The sequence below is a fragment of the Vanacampus margaritifer genome, chromosome 17, assembly GCF_051991255.1.
Source record: "Vanacampus margaritifer isolate UIUO_Vmar chromosome 17, RoL_Vmar_1.0, whole genome shotgun sequence".
NCBI classification, from domain to species: Eukaryota; Metazoa; Chordata; class Actinopteri; order Syngnathiformes; family Syngnathidae; genus Vanacampus; species Vanacampus margaritifer.
In genome coordinates, this window is record NC_135448.1 from 19,940,857 (window position 1) to 19,959,056 (window position 18,200).

The 18,200-nt window shown below is 42.9% G+C and overlaps 3 protein-coding genes across 5 annotated transcripts; all 3 read right to left on the reverse strand.

Moving 5' to 3' along the window:
• Positions 1-90: 90 nt before the first annotated feature.
• LOC144037587 (uncharacterized) lies at positions 91-6,971 on the reverse strand. 3 transcript variants are annotated; one of them, XM_077549162.1, is made up of 11 exons: positions 6,615-6,971; positions 6,456-6,524; positions 5,410-5,434; positions 3,616-3,699; positions 3,397-3,545; positions 3,202-3,321; positions 3,084-3,126; positions 1,463-2,699; positions 1,278-1,395; positions 859-1,042; positions 91-787 (listed from the first exon to the last, which is right to left on the reverse strand). In XM_077549162.1, the coding sequence occupies exons 1-11, from the start codon at positions 6,672-6,674 to the stop codon at positions 540-542; spliced, it is 2,337 nt and encodes a 778-aa protein (XP_077405288.1). In that variant the 5' UTR covers positions 6,675-6,971; the 3' UTR covers positions 91-539. The 3 variants fall into 3 exon arrangements, with proteins under 3 accessions (XP_077405288.1, XP_077405287.1, XP_077405289.1); XM_077549161.1 differs by having other exon boundaries at positions 91-1,042; XM_077549163.1 differs by lacking the exon at positions 5,410-5,434 and having other exon boundaries at positions 91-1,042; positions 6,615-6,690.
• A 182-nt stretch (positions 6,972-7,153) lies between these two features.
• Positions 7,154-11,016, reverse strand: LOC144037664 (regulation of nuclear pre-mRNA domain-containing protein 1A-like). Its single transcript, XM_077549304.1, has 7 exons — positions 10,595-11,016; positions 9,890-10,019; positions 9,552-9,658; positions 9,377-9,471; positions 8,891-9,017; positions 7,825-8,000; positions 7,154-7,685 (listed from the first exon to the last, which is right to left on the reverse strand). The coding sequence occupies exons 1-7, from the start codon at positions 10,743-10,745 to the stop codon at positions 7,587-7,589; spliced, it is 885 nt and encodes a 294-aa protein (XP_077405430.1). The 5' UTR covers positions 10,746-11,016; the 3' UTR covers positions 7,154-7,586.
• A 254-nt stretch (positions 11,017-11,270) lies between these two features.
• tube1 (tubulin, epsilon 1) lies at positions 11,271-13,147 on the reverse strand. The gene has a single exon (XM_077549303.1). It carries the CDS (start codon positions 13,053-13,055, stop codon positions 11,649-11,651), a length of 1,407 nt encoding a protein of 468 aa, XP_077405429.1. The 5' UTR covers positions 13,056-13,147; the 3' UTR covers positions 11,271-11,648.
• Between the last annotated feature and the right edge of the window lie 5,053 nt (positions 13,148-18,200).

Genomic DNA, 18,200 nt, shown 5'->3' on the forward strand with positions numbered 1-18,200 from the left:
TTATATGCAATACATGTGCAGCATGATTAAGAACCTACCGGTATGTTGGCATTGATTAGCAATAAATAAAAAAAGTGAACGCACAAGAGGTGCTGTGGACACGTTTTATTTACATATCTCCAGAACAATATTAAATAATGAAGCCGTGTAGAAGTGGTTAGCACATCTGCCTTAAATTGCAAATGTTTTGGAATCAATTTGCAAGTTCTCCCATTGCTGTTGCATGCTTCCCTCCCACACTCCAAAACATTGTTGATAAAGTTCAAAGACAAATTAAGTCAAATTAGTTAACCTCCTACAGCATCCTAGTTAGGAATCACAGCATGAAAGACCATAGATGTGAAAATGAGTATAAAAGGTTGTTTATCTTTGTCCTGTGACTGGCTGGTGACCAGTCCAAGATGGATCCCACCTTCGGCAAAAGTCCGCTGAGTTAGGTTCTCGCCCTCCCGCAACCGTAATAATAATAATATGCAGAAATACTGTAGATCATCAACAAAGAGGACAATTCACTTCAAAACGTCCACGTAATTCATGTATTACTTGTTCCTGGACATGAATTCCAAGATAGTGGATGTGAGTTTTTGGAGACGTCTGTTGTACTGAGGGTTCCGGTGCATTCCGACGGGCATCTCCATTTCCAAAGATGGCGAGCGGGAACGACGGAAAAACCCCTGCGAGATGGGTTGCTGAAACTGCTGCTGCTGGCCGCCGCCTTGGAAGCGTTGGTGATACTGCGCTCTCTCATCCGGACGACGCGTCGTGTACTGTTCCTGGCCAAAACCCGCTGAAATGTGGGAGAAAGCAGACATTCGATTGTGCAGGTGTAACGACTGCGGCGGCAAGTACGAGTCGTACCTTCGTAACGGCTTGTGTTGACGTCGCTGGGCTCTCTGCGGCCCTGTTGCTGGTACGCCTGCTGGTCGTCACGCATGCCGTTCCAGTCCCTCCCTCCTCCGTTGCCAAAACAGTCTTGGGATCTTCTAAAGTTGGACTCCTCCCGGAAAGTTCTCCCGTGCGGTTGTTGTGAAGACATCTGCGGCTGTTTGAAAACAGAAAAGCTCTTCAACAAAGGCCTTTCGTGCCGAACGCGACCAATTCTGACAGCAGGAGGACAACGTTGCCTTCCCTTAGACCATGTGCTACAATCTTGGAAACTAAGACATTTGCAAGTCGAGCCTCCATTCCTTGCCCGTACCTTTATCGCATCAGCTGTTTGGCTATTGCGAATACTGGCCAAAAGGGACGGCCATTGTCATTGCATAATAACGGACTACCTGAGATTGTGACAAGCGATCAGGATGCCACATCGTTCTGCGGTTTTCCTGCTGGAACATTCCACCGCCTACTTCCAGAGGAGCTCTGGACTTGGCATCTGGGGGTCCAGGGTGGAACCTGTTGCCAAAAAAGTGAACTCATGAGAAAAAACAAAACAAAAGAATGTCAACAATAAATTGCTTACATCTTTTTGGCATTTGCCACCTCCTCGGCTGTGGCGTCCGAGAAACGGCTCTTTCTTTTGCGTGGACCGGTTGCCCCGTCGCCAGCAGGACCGTTCATGAAGCGTTGGAAAGTTTCCGGCAGGGCCGACATGCTGCGGGATTCTTCCCGAGGGGTCTGGAAGTTGGTGAGGCCAGCCGAAAGAGAGTCATCTTGTCGCATTCCGTGATTATAATCTCTCAAACGTTTACCCGGTTGGTCTGAAGGTAAGCGAGCATTCCTTGTAGGGGGTTCTGGCATGCTTGACCCAAGCCTCACAACTCCATCCTTGTCTGAAAACCACCGCTGGTCATCTCCTTGAAAGCCAGGACTCTGGGACTGATAGTCCGGACGCTGCGCCTGGTAGTCCGGTCGCGGCGCCTGGTAGTCCGGACGCGGGGACTGATAGCCCGGTCGCTGCGCCTGGTAGTCCGGACGCTGCGCCTGGTAGTCCGGTCGCGGCGCCTGGTAGTCCGGACGCGGGGACTGGTAGTCCGGACGCGGGGACTGGTAGTCCGGTCGCTGCGCCTGGTAGTCCGGACGCGGGGACTGGTAGTCCGGACGCGGGGACTGGTAGTCCGGACGCTGCGCCTGGTAGTCCGGACGCGGGGACTGGTAGTCCGGACGCGGGGACTGGTAGTCCGGTCGCTGCGCCTGGTAGCCCGGTCGCGGGGACTGGTAGTCCGGAGTCTCCAGACGCTGGATCTGGTAGTCTGAACGCGGACCCTGGGCGTCCAGACGCTGGGGCTGTGAGTCTCGACGTTCCGCCTGGTAGTCCGAATGCTCGACCTGGTAGTCTGGACGCAAGGGATGAAGCTCGCACCTTCCATCCTTTGTGAAAATCTCTTTTTTTACTTCCTGCTCTCTGTAGGTGGTGAAACCCTCTGCAGGTTGATCCCAACCTCGTTGCGTCTCCTTGTAGAACTCGGCCTTTCTCGTTTGCGTGACAGGATGAACCAGACGATACTCCAGGTCCAAAGTCTTTCTCTGACTAGGGGCCCTCTCCCAATCGTCGGACCTTGCCGGCTGTCGATCCCACAGGTCCGTTGTCGGTCTGCCTCCCGCCGCGTTCATCGAGCGAGCCTCGGTCGGGACAAAGGGCGCTCTGCTCAGAGGATCTGGCGCAAAACTAGCACGGTGCGAGTCTTGGAGTTCCTGCTTGTGTTGGTACGGGCTTGAGGCGTTCTGTGGGTCTTCGTTCTGCCGCTGCAATGAGGGAACTACACAGCCCAAGGACTTCAACACTGAATCACCACAACGGCACATTCTGTATAATCCCTTTGCCGGTTTTCTTCACTACTGCTTAAACCAGTGGTGTCGAAACGCGGTCGTCGAGGGCTGGAGTCCTGCAGGTTTTGGATGTTTCTCTTCTCCAACACACCTGAAGCTCATCAGCAAGCTCTGCATAGCCTGATAACGACACTGTTCATTAGAACAGGAAAAATCCAAAACCTGCTGGACTCAGGCCCTCAAGGGTTGAGTTTCGACACCACTGGCTTAAAAGCAATAATATTTATTGATCCATGAGTTATCGCCACAACAACTTTACTAGCTATGCCTACTGCTCTTCATTGGCGTTCACAACTGCAGGTGTTTTTATTTACCTGTTGTTATTAAGTTTTCCATATTCTTCATTTTCTTCAGTAGCTGTAACACAGTACAGAATACTTTTTTTTTTAGTCTTTGGATATAATCACAGCGTTACAAAACCATGCGTTCTACCTTGGGACGTCCGCTTCCGTCCTGCCTGGCGATGATTTCCGCTCTGGTACGAATGATCTTTCCCGTTTCTGTCACCACTGAATGCGTATCCCATGAAACCAGATCCGGACGCTTTGTCTCCTGCAATTATACGCCGTTTTGAGCAACACAATTCAATTTTTAAATATCAATTAGAGGAAATATGAACTGCAGTACAATATATTTCTGCCGGTGTTTTCGTCCAATCACATGATGAATCATTTCTGGCGGGTACGCGCTGACACTACAAAGCGTGCATGTGTATCGGGGCCCCATACTGGAATATTCCGCATTAAAGACCGGGAATTCCTCCAAGAAGTTTAATCCTGAAATGGTAGAACACAATTGTTACAATCAAATCAATTTAAGAGATGAGAATTGCACGATCTTCCTTACCGATTATTGGTTCGTCAAGATTCAGGTAATCCACGTATTGCAAGATATCCGTAAATTTAGGCCTGGGCTGTCGGACCATGTGACCTGGCAACACCACACAAAAATGGATGAGACAACAGGGCAAAAGAAAAATGCATTTTGAGTCATGCTTATCAGTAAACTCCTTCAAGTACAACCTATGAGACTAGTGGAGCGTCGTTCAATTGTTTTCTGCACCTTCTTCATTTTATTTCGCTGCCATCATTTGTCAGCATACATAGAGAGCAAATTTGCCGTTGGTGCAAATTGGGACAGCCTCTCAAGCGACGCCCATGGGGAGAACGAGCCCTAAAGAAAATGTGAAGATTTCCCAATGGCAGCTCAAAGGCTGCTCCAACCTTCAACAAGTGTAGAAGGAAAGTCGCCAACGGGCGTCAGCCACGTCAAGCTGTCCGCAGGTCTCCAAATGCTACTACAAAAATTCTGATGGCGTTGCCAAAGAGACCCAAGTTTGGCACAGTAAACAATAGAAATCAAAAAGCAGAATAGTGACCGATTCATGGCAGAGGTTTCTGATCCAGCTTGCATTGTTAATGTTAAACAAATAAATGTGGCAACGCTGCAGGAGCCAGGCAACGATTACGCAAAGTAACAAAAAAATAACCCCGACTACACCAACTACATCTACTCAAGAACCCCATCGAATCCAGCAAGAGGTCCTCAAGAGAAGAACTAAGTCGAGGTACTCAAGAACCATAAAGAAGAGAATAAAGATACAGATACGGTACTCAAGCCCAGAACAGAGCTACGGGTGCACAGGAAGGCACTAAAGAAAACAGAAAACAGAAAAAGAAAAAAGCTACGGCCACTCAAGACAAGAATTAAGTTCAGCTACTTTTCTTGACAACCAAGCTACGGGCACGAAAGAACTACCCTACAGCTACTTACAAACCAAGCTATTTGTACAAAACAAGATCCAAGTTCAGGTCATTTAGAACCAAGATACAGGTACCCAAGAAGAAAAAAGAACCGAGCTACAAGTATTCAAGACAAGACCTGAGTTGAGGAACCAAGTGGCAGGTATTCAAGAACCAAAAACGAGCTTTGGGTGCTCAAGAGGCACTCAAGAACCAGGCTTCAGGTACTCAAGAAAAGAGCCAGGTCCAAGTACCCCATCACAAAGCTACAGACACTCAAGAATCTGCAGGTAGTCAAGACAAGAACCAACCTACAAACGCTCAAAGACAAACTATTGGTAGGCAGGAAGCAAAGGTCATTATAATTCAAAAGTGGTCATGATACAAAGTTGGAGGATCAGAGAAGGTCGTTGGGCTCGTTTTGCTTTGCTTTGCAGCAGCCTCAGGAATGAGAACCACAAAAACAAAAGGGGCCACATCAACCTTTAAGTTTATTTGGGGGGAGAAACTTAAGAACCGAACTGTCCAACTTCTCAACAGAAACTGCTTTTACATGGAAGGTGGACAAATGAGCGTCCTTCATTTCTTCCAAGTGGCCGATCGTGGATTTGGGTTCTCTTGAGATGCAGTAAATGTGTCAGGACTTTGTTCTCTGAAACACCAGCGCTATGAAAAGGCAGGCGATTTCTGGAGAACTTCGCTGGGACCCCCAATGTTAAGTCTGATGATCCATACGACAATCAATATCACTGCTTGATAGCAAACATGAAGGTTCTGGTTCTGTGATTCTGTCGACATGTAAAATGTTTGCAAAGACCAAGCAACGGGACCTGCTTCTCATGCGTGTACCTGTACTCAACGAGCCCAAATTACTCGATGGACGACGGCGTCTACTTACCGGCGGCGATGGCGGCATCCTCTTTCTGCCAGGGATAAAAGGAGAGCAATAAAAATTAATCAGTGCTGAGGATACGTGCGATAGTTCTACAATGGAAACAGACATCTTTTAAGGGTTAGCCGAGGTCAATCGATATGTTCATTTTAGAGCGAGACTGTACTTTAGGAATGTGAACATGGCTGTGGGAGAAGTCCAAACCCGACTAATACCAAAGATTTGTTATTTTACTGACGTAAACAGCGATCAAAGTGAACAAGCATTATCAAAGTTGGCTAAATTGACAGAGTCCTAGCTCATTAGAAAGGTTGTTTTGGGGCACAATAAAAGAAGAAGGTATTGCTTGACGGCGCCTTCAAGTCGGCTGTACTAAGACAATCTGATCCCAAAGGTTCTCATCAAAGGATCGAAGACTCCAGGAGAAGACAAACAGACAGCTGCGCTAAGTTGTTAGTGAATCAAGTCTACTCGAGACCAGAAGTTGTCAAGTTCAAGACTAGCCATGGACCCACAAATATGGAAGATCCGAGTATGTCGGTTGGCCTGTTCACCAGAGAGGTTGGAGAGGGAGCAAGACCGAGGGTTTACAAATGGACTTTTCCACAGTAAGATCTTGATTTTCTTGACTCTCAAGACTTCCCTGTCCGTCGCGGCACAAAGTAGCATCGAAACAACAGATGGCTGCGGAACAGAAAACAAGCTGCATGCCAAGACTTGGCGGAAAATGCAGAAAAGGGACATCATCTTCTCTTTTGTAAATATGCTCATCAAGACAGCACGTTTTCATCATTGCCGGTTGGCGTCAAGTTTGTAGTCAAGTGGTTTAACAAGGTTTAGTCGTGAAGAGACGTAGAATGACTTATGTCTTGGTCCCTGGTTATTGAACAATCCCCAGAGGACTCGTTCTTGCTCACCGGTGCAGAATTTGTACTTCACTTGTCATTCACGGCAAAATAACGCTAGATGACGAGTTGCCAGTCACTGCGTAACGGGTAGTAAACAAAAAGGATATTTTATTATCATTGTCATCATCATCAAATTGTATGTACCTTTAAGTGTGGCGTCGTCGTCAAGTGTATCTTATACAAATTGAGGCCCTTTAAGGATATTTCACAAACCTTCAAGAAGAACAAAAGATACGTGAACCATTGTACGAAATTACGATTACGCTAGTACTGTATATCCAACATTCTTCCTAGTTCGCTTACCGAACACTCCATAAATTTAGTTGCAGACTCATCTTCGTACGGAGTTGTCAAACTATCCATTATTGCTTAAATTTCTTGTTTTCGCTTAAAGTTAATATTGGCTACAGTGCCAACGATAGCATTTGAGGCTAAGCTAACTAGCACACAAACGCGACAAGCCCGTGGTTCGAAGGGGACGCTAGTTCAGTTTTAACGTAAACCATAAAATGAAAGCAGTTTTGACTATAAAACCGTTTAAATAATATCCTCAAAGTACAAGTGGATCGTTAGGTCTGTAACTTAATCTGAAATAACGGTACATAGTCCTATACATGTAGTTTTGCGACTGAGTCCAGTTTATATACTTCCGGGTGAGTATTTAGACGAAATTGTCATCGGTGCCCCCTCTCGACCTGGCGCATTACTGCATTTTTTTAAAAAAAACAATTTTTTAAAAAGGAAGCAGTTGGTCCATCGTGCATGACATTTGAGAGCAAATTTAATTATTTTAAAACCATAATACATTGAATTTCTTACAAAAAAGAGACAATTAAATAAGATTGAACTTTTTTTTAATTAAAGTTTTTATTTTAATGTTCTAAAAAAACAATGTTAGAAATGCAAATTCCACCAGGTTGTTTATTTGGACACCAGCAGATATGTACAAAAACAACAATTTGAATGGACGCTTCACATTAACATGGTTTTAATATAAGATATTTACATGCAGCCGCATATCATTATGTACAGTGACTCCACACTCACGCTTTTGCAAATACAGCTTGAATTAACAGTTAATACAGAAGCATGGACAAAGCAAGTTGACAAAAAGGGAGATATATAATGAGTATGCATGTGAAAAGAAGAAATAATATGCATTAAATTAACAAAACAAGGTGAGGGAATTGAAAACACATTGTCGTTATTTGCATAAAAAAAAAAAAAAAGTTGACAAGAATACTAAAACAGAAGCAAGTGATTCCGGGTCAAATGTCAGGTGGAGGAGTCGCGGAGTCTGCCGGGAAGATTGTTCAAGCGGGCTCGCAGCTCTTTCCGGACCTGGCTCACTCGGGTCAGTTTGCGTTTGTATTCCTGGAGAAAGACAAAGAAAAAGCCGTCTTGTGCTTAGCAAAAGAGAGTGTAAGGACAAAATGATCACAAATCTGGAAAGCCGTCACTCCGCAAGAATCTCGAATTCGTGTGGAGAAAAGAAAAAATGATTTCTACGTACTTCGAGTTTGATCTCGTTGTGCACCAGACCGTCGCGTTGGCTCTGCAAGAAGGTGGTCAGCGTGCGCGTCAGCTGCCGCCGGTCATCGATTTCGGCCGCCAGGCGTCCGCTGTAGTCGGCCAGCAGCATGCAGGCGTCGTCCACCTGGCGCGAGAAACGTGCGCCCGACTCCTTATCTGAGACAGAAACACAAAATGGATTTATTATTATTATTATTATTATTATTCGGTGTGCCTGCCTCGTCGAAGAGCTGTATTACTATATACTAACAAATTAAAAATGTAAATACTGTTACACAATATTTTGCATGAAATGCATTTTAAGTTTCAAAGGACAATAATATACAACTACATTAATATTCATATAGGGTATTTAAAAACGAATGTTAAAATTTTTTATAAGATCAATATGAGCTGTAACAAAAAATGAAGATTTTTTTTTAAAACAATACTTAATTATAAAAATGTAAAGAACAGTTTAAAATGTTCTTGTAGAAATAAGAAAAACCTAAAATTTTGTATGACACGCAAAATAAAAATAAATGAATTTGGAATTAAAAACAAAGCGCACTATTTTATGAGACCAATAACCATTTTAACTGTAAATAACATTTTATAAACTTTCTTCTTTGAAACAATAAACAATTAATTAAAAAAAAAATTGAGAACAGATAAAAATGTAATAAAAAATATAATTTATGAGATCATGAGAGGTATGAAAATTTAAGAAAAAATGACATTTGAAGAATTAAAAAAAACGGTTTAAAATGTAAACATAACCGAATAATGCTAAGTGTAATAAATAGATTTGAGAGATAATTTCTAGTTCTGGTTGAAAATATAACACTGCTTATTTAAAAAATATACATGAAATTTTCATTTCAAATCTATTAAAAACAAAAAAAAAGTCAAATGTATATGACCCCATTTAATTTTGTTATTGGAATGTGCAGGTGTACTTACTGTTGTGGTGTGCCAACGTCAACAAACATACCACCACCACGAAGTAATTGCAACACATGGTCCTCCTACAAAATGGCTGCCGTGCGCCCGATGGCTCCGCCTACCTGTGATTCTGTGCAGCAGCGACGTGTCCTGCACCTCGGCGGGCAGCGAGGAAATGCGCTGACGCAGCAGCGAGTCTCCCGAGGTGGCGTTCTCAAGCTCCTGCAGCGCTCGGATCAGCTCCGACGTCTGTCGGGACGACACCGGCACAACATCATACCTCAAACTATTAACAGTGGCCTTTTCGGCCAATCAGAAAGCAGAAGAGTGCCTCGTTGTGTGCCGCGAGTGCGTTTATCATGGTGAGAAAGGTAAAAGTTCCAAAAGTCTTAAGTGAGAGCCAGCGTGTGGACTATGAGAGTCAGGCTGGCGTGGGCGCTGTAGAGCGCCTCGTTGTTGCGGTAAGGAAAAGCCCCACGGTCACCCGGTGCGATATATTTCCTGACGTGGACAATAGATTTGTGTGTGCGTGTGCGTGGCCTTAAATTGAACAAGCGGAATGTGTATCTATTCCATCCTCGTTCTTACTACACCGTCTGGGCCAGGACCTGTGGGGGCTCGGCTGGAGAAGTCTGGCCAGTAAAGTTGTCGTTCAGTGCTTGGATGGACTCGTAGGACCTCTTGGTGGGCTTCTTCTCGCCGTCTGCGCAACATCACGGAAGACCAAGACTCATCATTACTGACTCGATTACGTGTGGTGACAAAAAGCAAACAGGATCTTACAGAGGACTTTGGACAGCTGGTCCAGCAGCTCGTTTTCGTAGACGGCCCTCTCCTGCCAGATGGACAACACCCGGCCCAGTTGCTTCTTACAGCCGTCCTCGCACTCTCTGAGGGACAGCGACGGGACGGGAGATTACAAGTTAGCGCAGGGGTCACTTTTAGCTAGCGGTTTCATACACACTTCTGAAATAAATCTGCACAGATGACCTTCAATTATACACAATTAATAGCTAATAATATTTCATCTAAGTGAAGACACCAACCATGTCAGGGAGCATTTTGGTGACCCCTGGGCTAAGGTAAGAGGGGCTTGGAGGCAAACACACACACAAGCATACTTGTAAACATGTTTGAACGCATCGACGATGACTGGCGCGAAATCCTGCGTGAACTCGGGTCCTTTCCTCTTGCTGTTCTGAATGACGTCATTGGCCAAGTACAGGAAGGTCAGCTTGCGCGACACCGGAGCTGCACACATCAACAAGCACAGGGCACGTAACCATGCAAGTTATGCTGCAACAGGAAGCAGCTGGCGGCTCCTGCAAATGTAAACGCACTACTGGTGCTGTAATACTCAAGACCGGTATTGGTCGCAAGACCACATTATGAATGCCTCGGTCAACTCCCAAAAGTCTCATCCCGGTCTTCGACTGTCCAGACTCTGGATTTTCTGCCGATGTCAGTCAAGACCAGCACTCATCTACTATTCTTCAATTTCATTTCACGTCTGTGACCATGTTTTTGACTGTCAAATGGATTTTTTTTTTAGTGAAAAGACTATTCGACTAGGCCATGGTTTATTTTTTATTTTTGATGTGATCTTTTTTCCCCTGGGTCTTGTCATGGTTAGGGGGGTTCAATGTTTTGATTCAGGGTTAGGGTCATCACTAGTAATTTGGGCATCCATGACCCATTACCTTTAATAACAGTAAACACGCGATACAGTTTGCAACACTTGGTTGCTCGCCTGCATGCACAACACATGTTGACAAAAAAACAGACAAAAAAACCTACACGCTTTCAGCTGCATGGATCTCGCTTACCTTTAACGAGCTCGTTGTACCAAACGTGCACAATGTTCTTGGAGTGTTTCCTGTGGTGGATGAGCCACAGCGACAGCGTTTGCACGCTCTGCTGAGAGTTGCTTAGCTCGGACAGTTTCTTCTCGAGAGCCGCCTCAGAGAACGAGGACATGTCGACCGCCGCACGAATGTCGCTTCGCTGCCTTACAGCTTGGGTGTTCCAAATTCCTCACTCGGCGGGTTTCGAATGATAGTTTTCTTCTTTTTTTACTTTAAATGCTCCATCCGAGTTAATATAGCCCTTCACAATCAAAACATGTTCGCGCAGCGTCGTTCCTGACCAGCCTAGCCTAGCATGGTAGCTTCACTTGCCTGCGCGAAGCACTTCCGGATGTTAGTCTTGATGCGTTCAGGACCTTCGATAATTCGAAAACTCAAAATGTGGATTTTTAATTAAATGTCTTTAAAATGTATAGATATTAAAAGCGGGTTGGCCACTTGTAAACAAACCATTTGCTTATTTGTACATGTTTAAATAGTTCATTCTACATACGTGTGCCTGTGTACTACAGGTTAAAAAGATGCCTCATAACACTTACTCTCGTTATGACATATTTAAAAAAGAACAGTCGGAAGTCTACATTTTAAAATGTTGGTTTTAAATAGATAGACTGTCTAACACTATTCACGTGATTAATTGTGGTTTCAGCAAATGTAAACAAGTTTATTTAACAATATATGCATGGTGTACGTAGGCGCCCTGAGCGGATCGGTCCGTTGCTGCGGAACGTCAGACCGTCCGCCATATTGGATGTGGAAGGCCTGATGTAAACTACTGCAACAAACTATTGAATTTACAGAGCTATTTTTCGTAGTAATTTAACAATATCTTACGGGAATTTTTTCTTTAAAAAAAAATTCGTTTAATGTAACCAATAGTAATCACAGTATTGCCCACGCTGGTTTACATTTTTACAAGATTGATTCAGTCATGGTTTACAAATCGTATGAATTTCATCCTTAAAAAGTGTTGTTGCTATATAATGAGATAAGCACATGCTATGCAATCACTACTTCATTTAGCAATTTTTAATCTTGCAACAGGTATCAATTTCCCTGCGCCAGCATCCAGATGATGATACTCCTCAATTAAAGAGTCAAGGGACGTTACAGCCTCGGCGAATAAACTCTCCTCCATCCCCTCGACTTGCAGGTAATGATGCAAGTGTGCCTTCTTCCTATAAAGCTTGTGGAAGCGAACTCTCATCTCCATGAAGGTGGCCTTTATAGCGGTGGTGTTGGCCAGGGATAACAGGGATTGAGAGTGACCAACGGCGGGCACAGAACAAATACTTGTCTTCCAGCCTTCTGGGTTCCACGACACAAAAGGCACCGTGGACTTTAACCTCTGAATATTCCTGCGCAGGTCTGACATGTGAACGTTCCCCCTGAGCATGAGGGCACAGCCAAGGTAGAGACTGCGCTTTGGGTCTGCTTGAATTAACTGGTGGCTTTTAGTGAACACATCGCTAAAGAGATTGTCCAGTCTTCTGGTTGGTTCGCCGCCACGCGCCACGCGTGTGCAGACAGGACTGAGACTTGGAATCAGGTAGTTTAATCGCGGGAAAGGAACCAGGTTCATCGCAATTTCATTGAGGTCCATGTTGAGGGAACCCTCAAAACGGGCAGAGCTGGTAAGATTGAGCAACATGTTGGCAACAATGTCATTCATAGCATCGAAAGGCTTCTCTGACCCAGTCAGCCGGTCCACTGCCGAGACCATGTTGCCTTTTCTGTCTTGTCCGCCATGGGACGCGTGTTTCACGTTCAAAATGTTCACCAGTGCCTGGTTCTCAACAAGAAGAACGCAGTCAGCATTCTCCGTCAGCTCCCTCATGGCCAGCATGCTGTTGTAGGGTGACACAATGACATCGTCATCCACCGACGGACAGACGGGTATGACAATGCGACACACCTCAGGGAATTCATCCTTGAGAAGGCGGAGCACTTTGGTCCCGAGCCCCGAACCTGTACCTCCTCCCATCGAGTGGATGAGAAAAAAGGATTGCAGACAGGGACACTGCTCTGCTGCCTTCCTCAGCTGATCCACAATCTTGTCCCTGTAGCTCGAGCCGTAGGTCATGTGTCCAACTGCCCAGTTGTTGCCTGCACCTGACACACCTGTGAGGAGCTGAGTGGTGTCAAAAAGCTCTCGCAAAGGACCTTTCAGGATCTCACTGATCACACCCTCCTCCATGTCCAGCAGCACCGCCCTCGCTTTCAGCTGTTGGATTCGCCCATGGTCAGCACAAGAGACTCCATCCCAGCTCATGGAGTCCACATTATGGAAAAAGGTGCCGGTGGTGTCGTCATACCTTCCCCTTTTGTTGAAATGGGCATGCTCTTGCAAAGCAAGATCCCAAAAACGACAACCAATCTGGTTTCCACATTGTCCGATTTGAACTACAACAGACTGTGTCATTTTAAATCCCGTTCGTCATTTTAAAACTTGTGTGTTAATTCGATAAGCAAGACATAAACTATAAAGTGACACAAAGCTAAAATGCCGCTACAGTTTGTACTTTTCTTCTTCTTCGCCTACTTCATAGAACGAAACTGTACGCCGTCGACCACCTTAAGTAAAGCAGCGCCCCATGTGGCCATGAAGTGAAGTTTCATTGCAACAGAAACCATTCCCGTTTGTTCAAAAACACATACAGTATATATATATATATATATATTGAGAAATACGTACAATTATAATTGATAAAGTGAAGTTATGTTTTTTCTTCTTCTAGTGTGAAGATTAATTCATGTATATTATTTCAAATTGAGAACAGATTCTCATTTGCAAAAACGACCTGGCTGACATCGTTTTAAGATTGACTCATAACGCCACCGTACTAAAATAATGGTCCAAGTATTTCTTTTCTTCCAGAAAACACGAAAACATCGAGGTAGATATTGATTTGATGTATTTAAATTCAGGGGTAGAAATGAATAAACGGTTTAACTAAGGACGTAGCCAATTTTAGCAGAGGTGGACAGTATCTGGAGGAGATATTTAATGCGCGCGCGTGTGCGTGTGTGTGTCAAATTCAAACTATGATATTAAAAGATGACGATTTTGAAGTGTAGCAGCGCCGCCATGTGGCCGTAATGACTCGTTGCAACAGCAAAAAAAAAAACGACAGTAGTAGTTGTTTTTGTTCAGTGTTGGTTTTGTTTAAGTTTGTTTGTGTGTTTGTTTGCTTGTTTATGAACAGGTGAACCACAATCGCCTAAGGGTGACGTACATTCAATGACAAAGAGAATATCTTTTTACAAAATACAAACAAATCAACAAAACAGCACATTGAGTTATTTTTGTAGCATTTTACAGCGGTCAATTATTGTAACACCTTCCTAATGACGTTTTCACACTGTACACACACGTGACAAACAAATCAATGCCTTTTTTTTCATGACTAGTCACAATAATGTGACTCCTGACTGAGTTTCTCGTGGTGAAAAGAAACGGCTACGCATGATGGATAAAAGAAAAAAGACAAAATGGACACGCGTCCCCACAATATAGACATAATGTGTATTGTGTACTAAATGATAAGACGCTGGCTGCTGTAAGACATTCTTTGGAAAGTGCACATTTCTGCGGTGGCGCATTTTTAACATACAAGACGACTCCCTGATCTGCGGTCAGAATTCTTGACCGAGCCGATCAGGGTCACGCCGTCTTTCGAGCGCTGATAACGCTCAGGAGGCAACATGTGAGTCCCGTCGTCATGGCAACCGGAGGGAGGGCGCTTGCTTTCGTGCGTGCGTGCGTGCGTCTCGACAGATTATTGCAGCGACCTAGATTGAGAATAAACCAACATGCTATTTTTTGTTGTGCTTGTCTGATGTTCTGATGTTTTCTGTTTTCAAATAATTTAATTCAATTTGATCGGGGAGGTTAGCAAATGATACTCCGTCGTAATATTGGTTATTAATACTAATAATTTGGTGTATATTGAATTAAAATATAAAAACTAACTTCAATATACACTCAAAAATATGGTTAATATATAGCATGTAAAAAAAGAACAAATCTATCAGTGATTGTGTTGCTACAAGCGACAATCAAAGTAAACAAAAATCTCGATGTCTAACAATCCTAGTCTGTCTGTTTGTTTGTTTACGCGTGTTTTGTGAGGATTAACCTCCGTCTCAGGTCTGTGATGGCTCAAACCGCCATAATCCATTGCAACGCTGCATTGTGGGAAGGATCCTCCGCGCTGCCGTATGTCCATTTTCAAAAAAAAAAAAAAAAGTTTGGTTTACTGTAAAGTCAATGCATATGAATGACATTTTAAAGGACATTTATCTGCACTATAATAAAAACAACATAAAGTTACAGGTAGCGGGAGCCAATTGTGGTGCTTTTCATAACTTTTCATCATGAAAAATTGCTCTTCTATGCAACACTTATTTTTGGTAACGTTAGTGGTGTTACACCCAAAATTATTTGGTGGTGTTTGTGACTTTTGACGATGGAAATACACACACAAAAAAAGAGCAACAACAAAAAAGTGCAACCTACCACAACTATTAATAGGACTACTGTAAAATTGCATACATAATAGTGAATTTGGGATCATTTGTCATGTTTGGCAATGGAAATGTAAACAAATAAAATAAAACGACATAAAATAAAGTCCAATTTTCCATAACCTTTCTTAATGTGTCCACGCGGGGGCACTGTCGCCGCTGTTGTCCAGTCTTCCGGGTCGTCTGGTCACGTCTCGCTTGTTGTCCTCGTACGCAGCCACGCCCACCACCACCACGGGGGAGGGTCAAAAGAGGCGACACCCTGTACACTGTACAGTCAATAATTAGTCACCAGCAGCATGTGCTCAATAAATAGGTCATCATAACAATAAGCAGTCACGAGGTCATGTTCGTTATTTTATCTTTGTTTGAATTTGAATGGAGATATAAAAGACAATAAGCAGGCAAAAAAAGTTATTCATTCCATCATATATTGTAAATATAATACTAACCATGATTTAAAGTGATAAATATAATTAACAAACATGGAAAATATACAAGTAAATCAATTAGAAGTACATCAATGAAATGTCAAAATACAATATGGAATATAAAATGCAAAAAAGTGCACACATGTAATTATGAAACATGACATTTCTATAAGCATAAAAAACAAAAACTTTAAATAAATGAAATTAAATAAGTAAATTTAAAAAGAAATGGAGATATACAATAAAAAAAGCAAAAAATGTACACCTTTAATTGCAATACAAAAGTAATACTATAAAGTGAAGATCTATATTTTAGTAAGTGTGCAAAAAAATACAATAAATGTCAATACTATATATATATATATATATATTAAAACATGCAACAACATCAACAAAAGCTAACATTAATTGCAGTATATAGATATTGTAACTCTCATGATGAGGTAGAAGAATGTTAAATGCTAATAAAATACATACAATTAACTTCAACTATAATTCTATGGAAAATCATTGAAATGAATGTCCTCTAGTTACAAAATATATTTTTTAAATGTCCTATTGATTTTGAATCACATCAAGCATTGCCGGGATTCTTGATCCTCTTCTTTTCGACTTTCAAACGGCAACATTTGACCGCTTCGGCCTCCCCTTGAAACAATCCACCGTTTTTCCTCGTCCTTTTATTGACGACCATCGAAATGAAGGTTGTGATAGCGAGTCACTGACCTTTGATTTACAACACGCTTGATTCATCCGACCTGCTTTGTGTTAATTGTTGACCGAGTGATAAGACGTGAAGAGAAAGCGCGACCGTTGTTCCGTGCTCCCAAAACAACCATTAGCGTTTCGTTGCTAATCAACTTCCCGAGTCAATGTTTGACTGCGAGCGTGCAAAATGTCTGCTGTTGTTTCTCGCCCCCCAAAACATCCCATCCTGACAAATAGCTTATTTATAAACTACCTGTTGTTCCGGCACTCATGACATCACATTCCTTTTCATGCCGCGTGTCACAGGACACGGAACAAATCCAGGAAGAGGCCCACCGTCGACAAATATAGACAAAAATAAACAAAAATACAAACATCTCTCATGTCCCTCAGACATTTTTTTTTACCTTCAAAATTTCTGTAGACTGCACAAAAATGGAACGTGATTCCTTATTTACATGATCTACAAATTCCAATTCCAGTGGCAGCTGCTAGTTGTGGTGGGCCGCGGCCCCTTCATGCAAAATCAATAGTGACTGTTGTAAAGGGAATTGAAAGAAAAATGACAATTAAAATGGATTTTTAATTATTATTTATTTAGCATTGATTTATTTATTAATATATTCATTGCTTAATTGGCTAATTTATTTAATTAATTCAAATTAAAAGAAAAAAAGGGATTCTCATTATTTGTTTTCACACTTATTTAAATGTTTACATTAGGTAGCTATAAACGTAGCCACATGCTAACCGCAAACCAGAATACATCGAAGAAAATTCCCCTCATGGTGTCGTCTTCTGGTTCTGCTTGGGCACATTGACACTTGCCCCAAATGCAAACGAGCCTCCTTTTTCTCAAATTCTTCAATGTGTTTTAGCGGTTACATTCAGTAGCCTTAGCCACATGCTAACATGCAGAAACCAAAACTGGTCCCGACTTCCTGTCCACGCTCAGATGTAATAAATATTCTCCAAACTAATTTCAATGACTACATTTCTATCCAAAGTAATTTCACAATTTAATCTTAATTTCATATTTTAATCAGTACCACTTTGTCTGTATAAATATCTATTTAGAAAATGGCCTCCAGAGTACTATGGACTGGTTATGGGGGCCCCCCAAGCACAAAATCACCAGCGACTGCTGTGACGTTCACGTCGGTGTGTTTTCGCAGCTGGAGAGCCACAAATAGATGTAGCCACATGCTAACATCCCAAAAAACAGAACGTGTGGGGTAACATTTGCGTCGTGTTGTGTTATCTTCTGGTTGTGGTGGGGCACTTCAACACCTGCCCCGAATGAGCATCTCCAGCTCTGAATGACTTGATAATGATGATGCCAAAAGCTAACAAGAATTCTTTTGTTTGGTCCTGTAGCTATAAACGTACTAGCCACATGCTAGCATCCATAAATTGCATTTGTACAGTACGCGTCCCTTTAAAAAATAAAATAAAATCCTAGTAATTGTAATCCTGCGGATGCCTCGCCCACCATTCAAAGTAAAGTAGCATGCAGTGTGAGCAATGCGTGCTGAATGCGAAGGCGGCGCGTGCTGCGTGTCGTGTCATGTCATGTGTCTGTGCAGTTCTTCTCGGAAGAAGCCAAAAAGGACTTCAGATGAGTGGCGTGACCACTTCGGGTGTTCGGCAAACAGTCGGGAAAAAGCACGTTCAAGTGTTGCCCTCCCCAAAAAAATTGACAAAAAATGCTAACACTGTTCGTAGCTTAACCTTTGCCCTCCCCCCAAAAAAAAAAAAAAAAAATGCTAACACTGGTCTTATCTTAACCTTTGCCCTCCCTAAAAAAATTTACAAAAAATGCTAACACTGTTCTTATCTTAACCTTTGCCCTCCCCCAAAAAAATTACAAAAAATGCTAACACTGTTCTTAGCTTAACCTT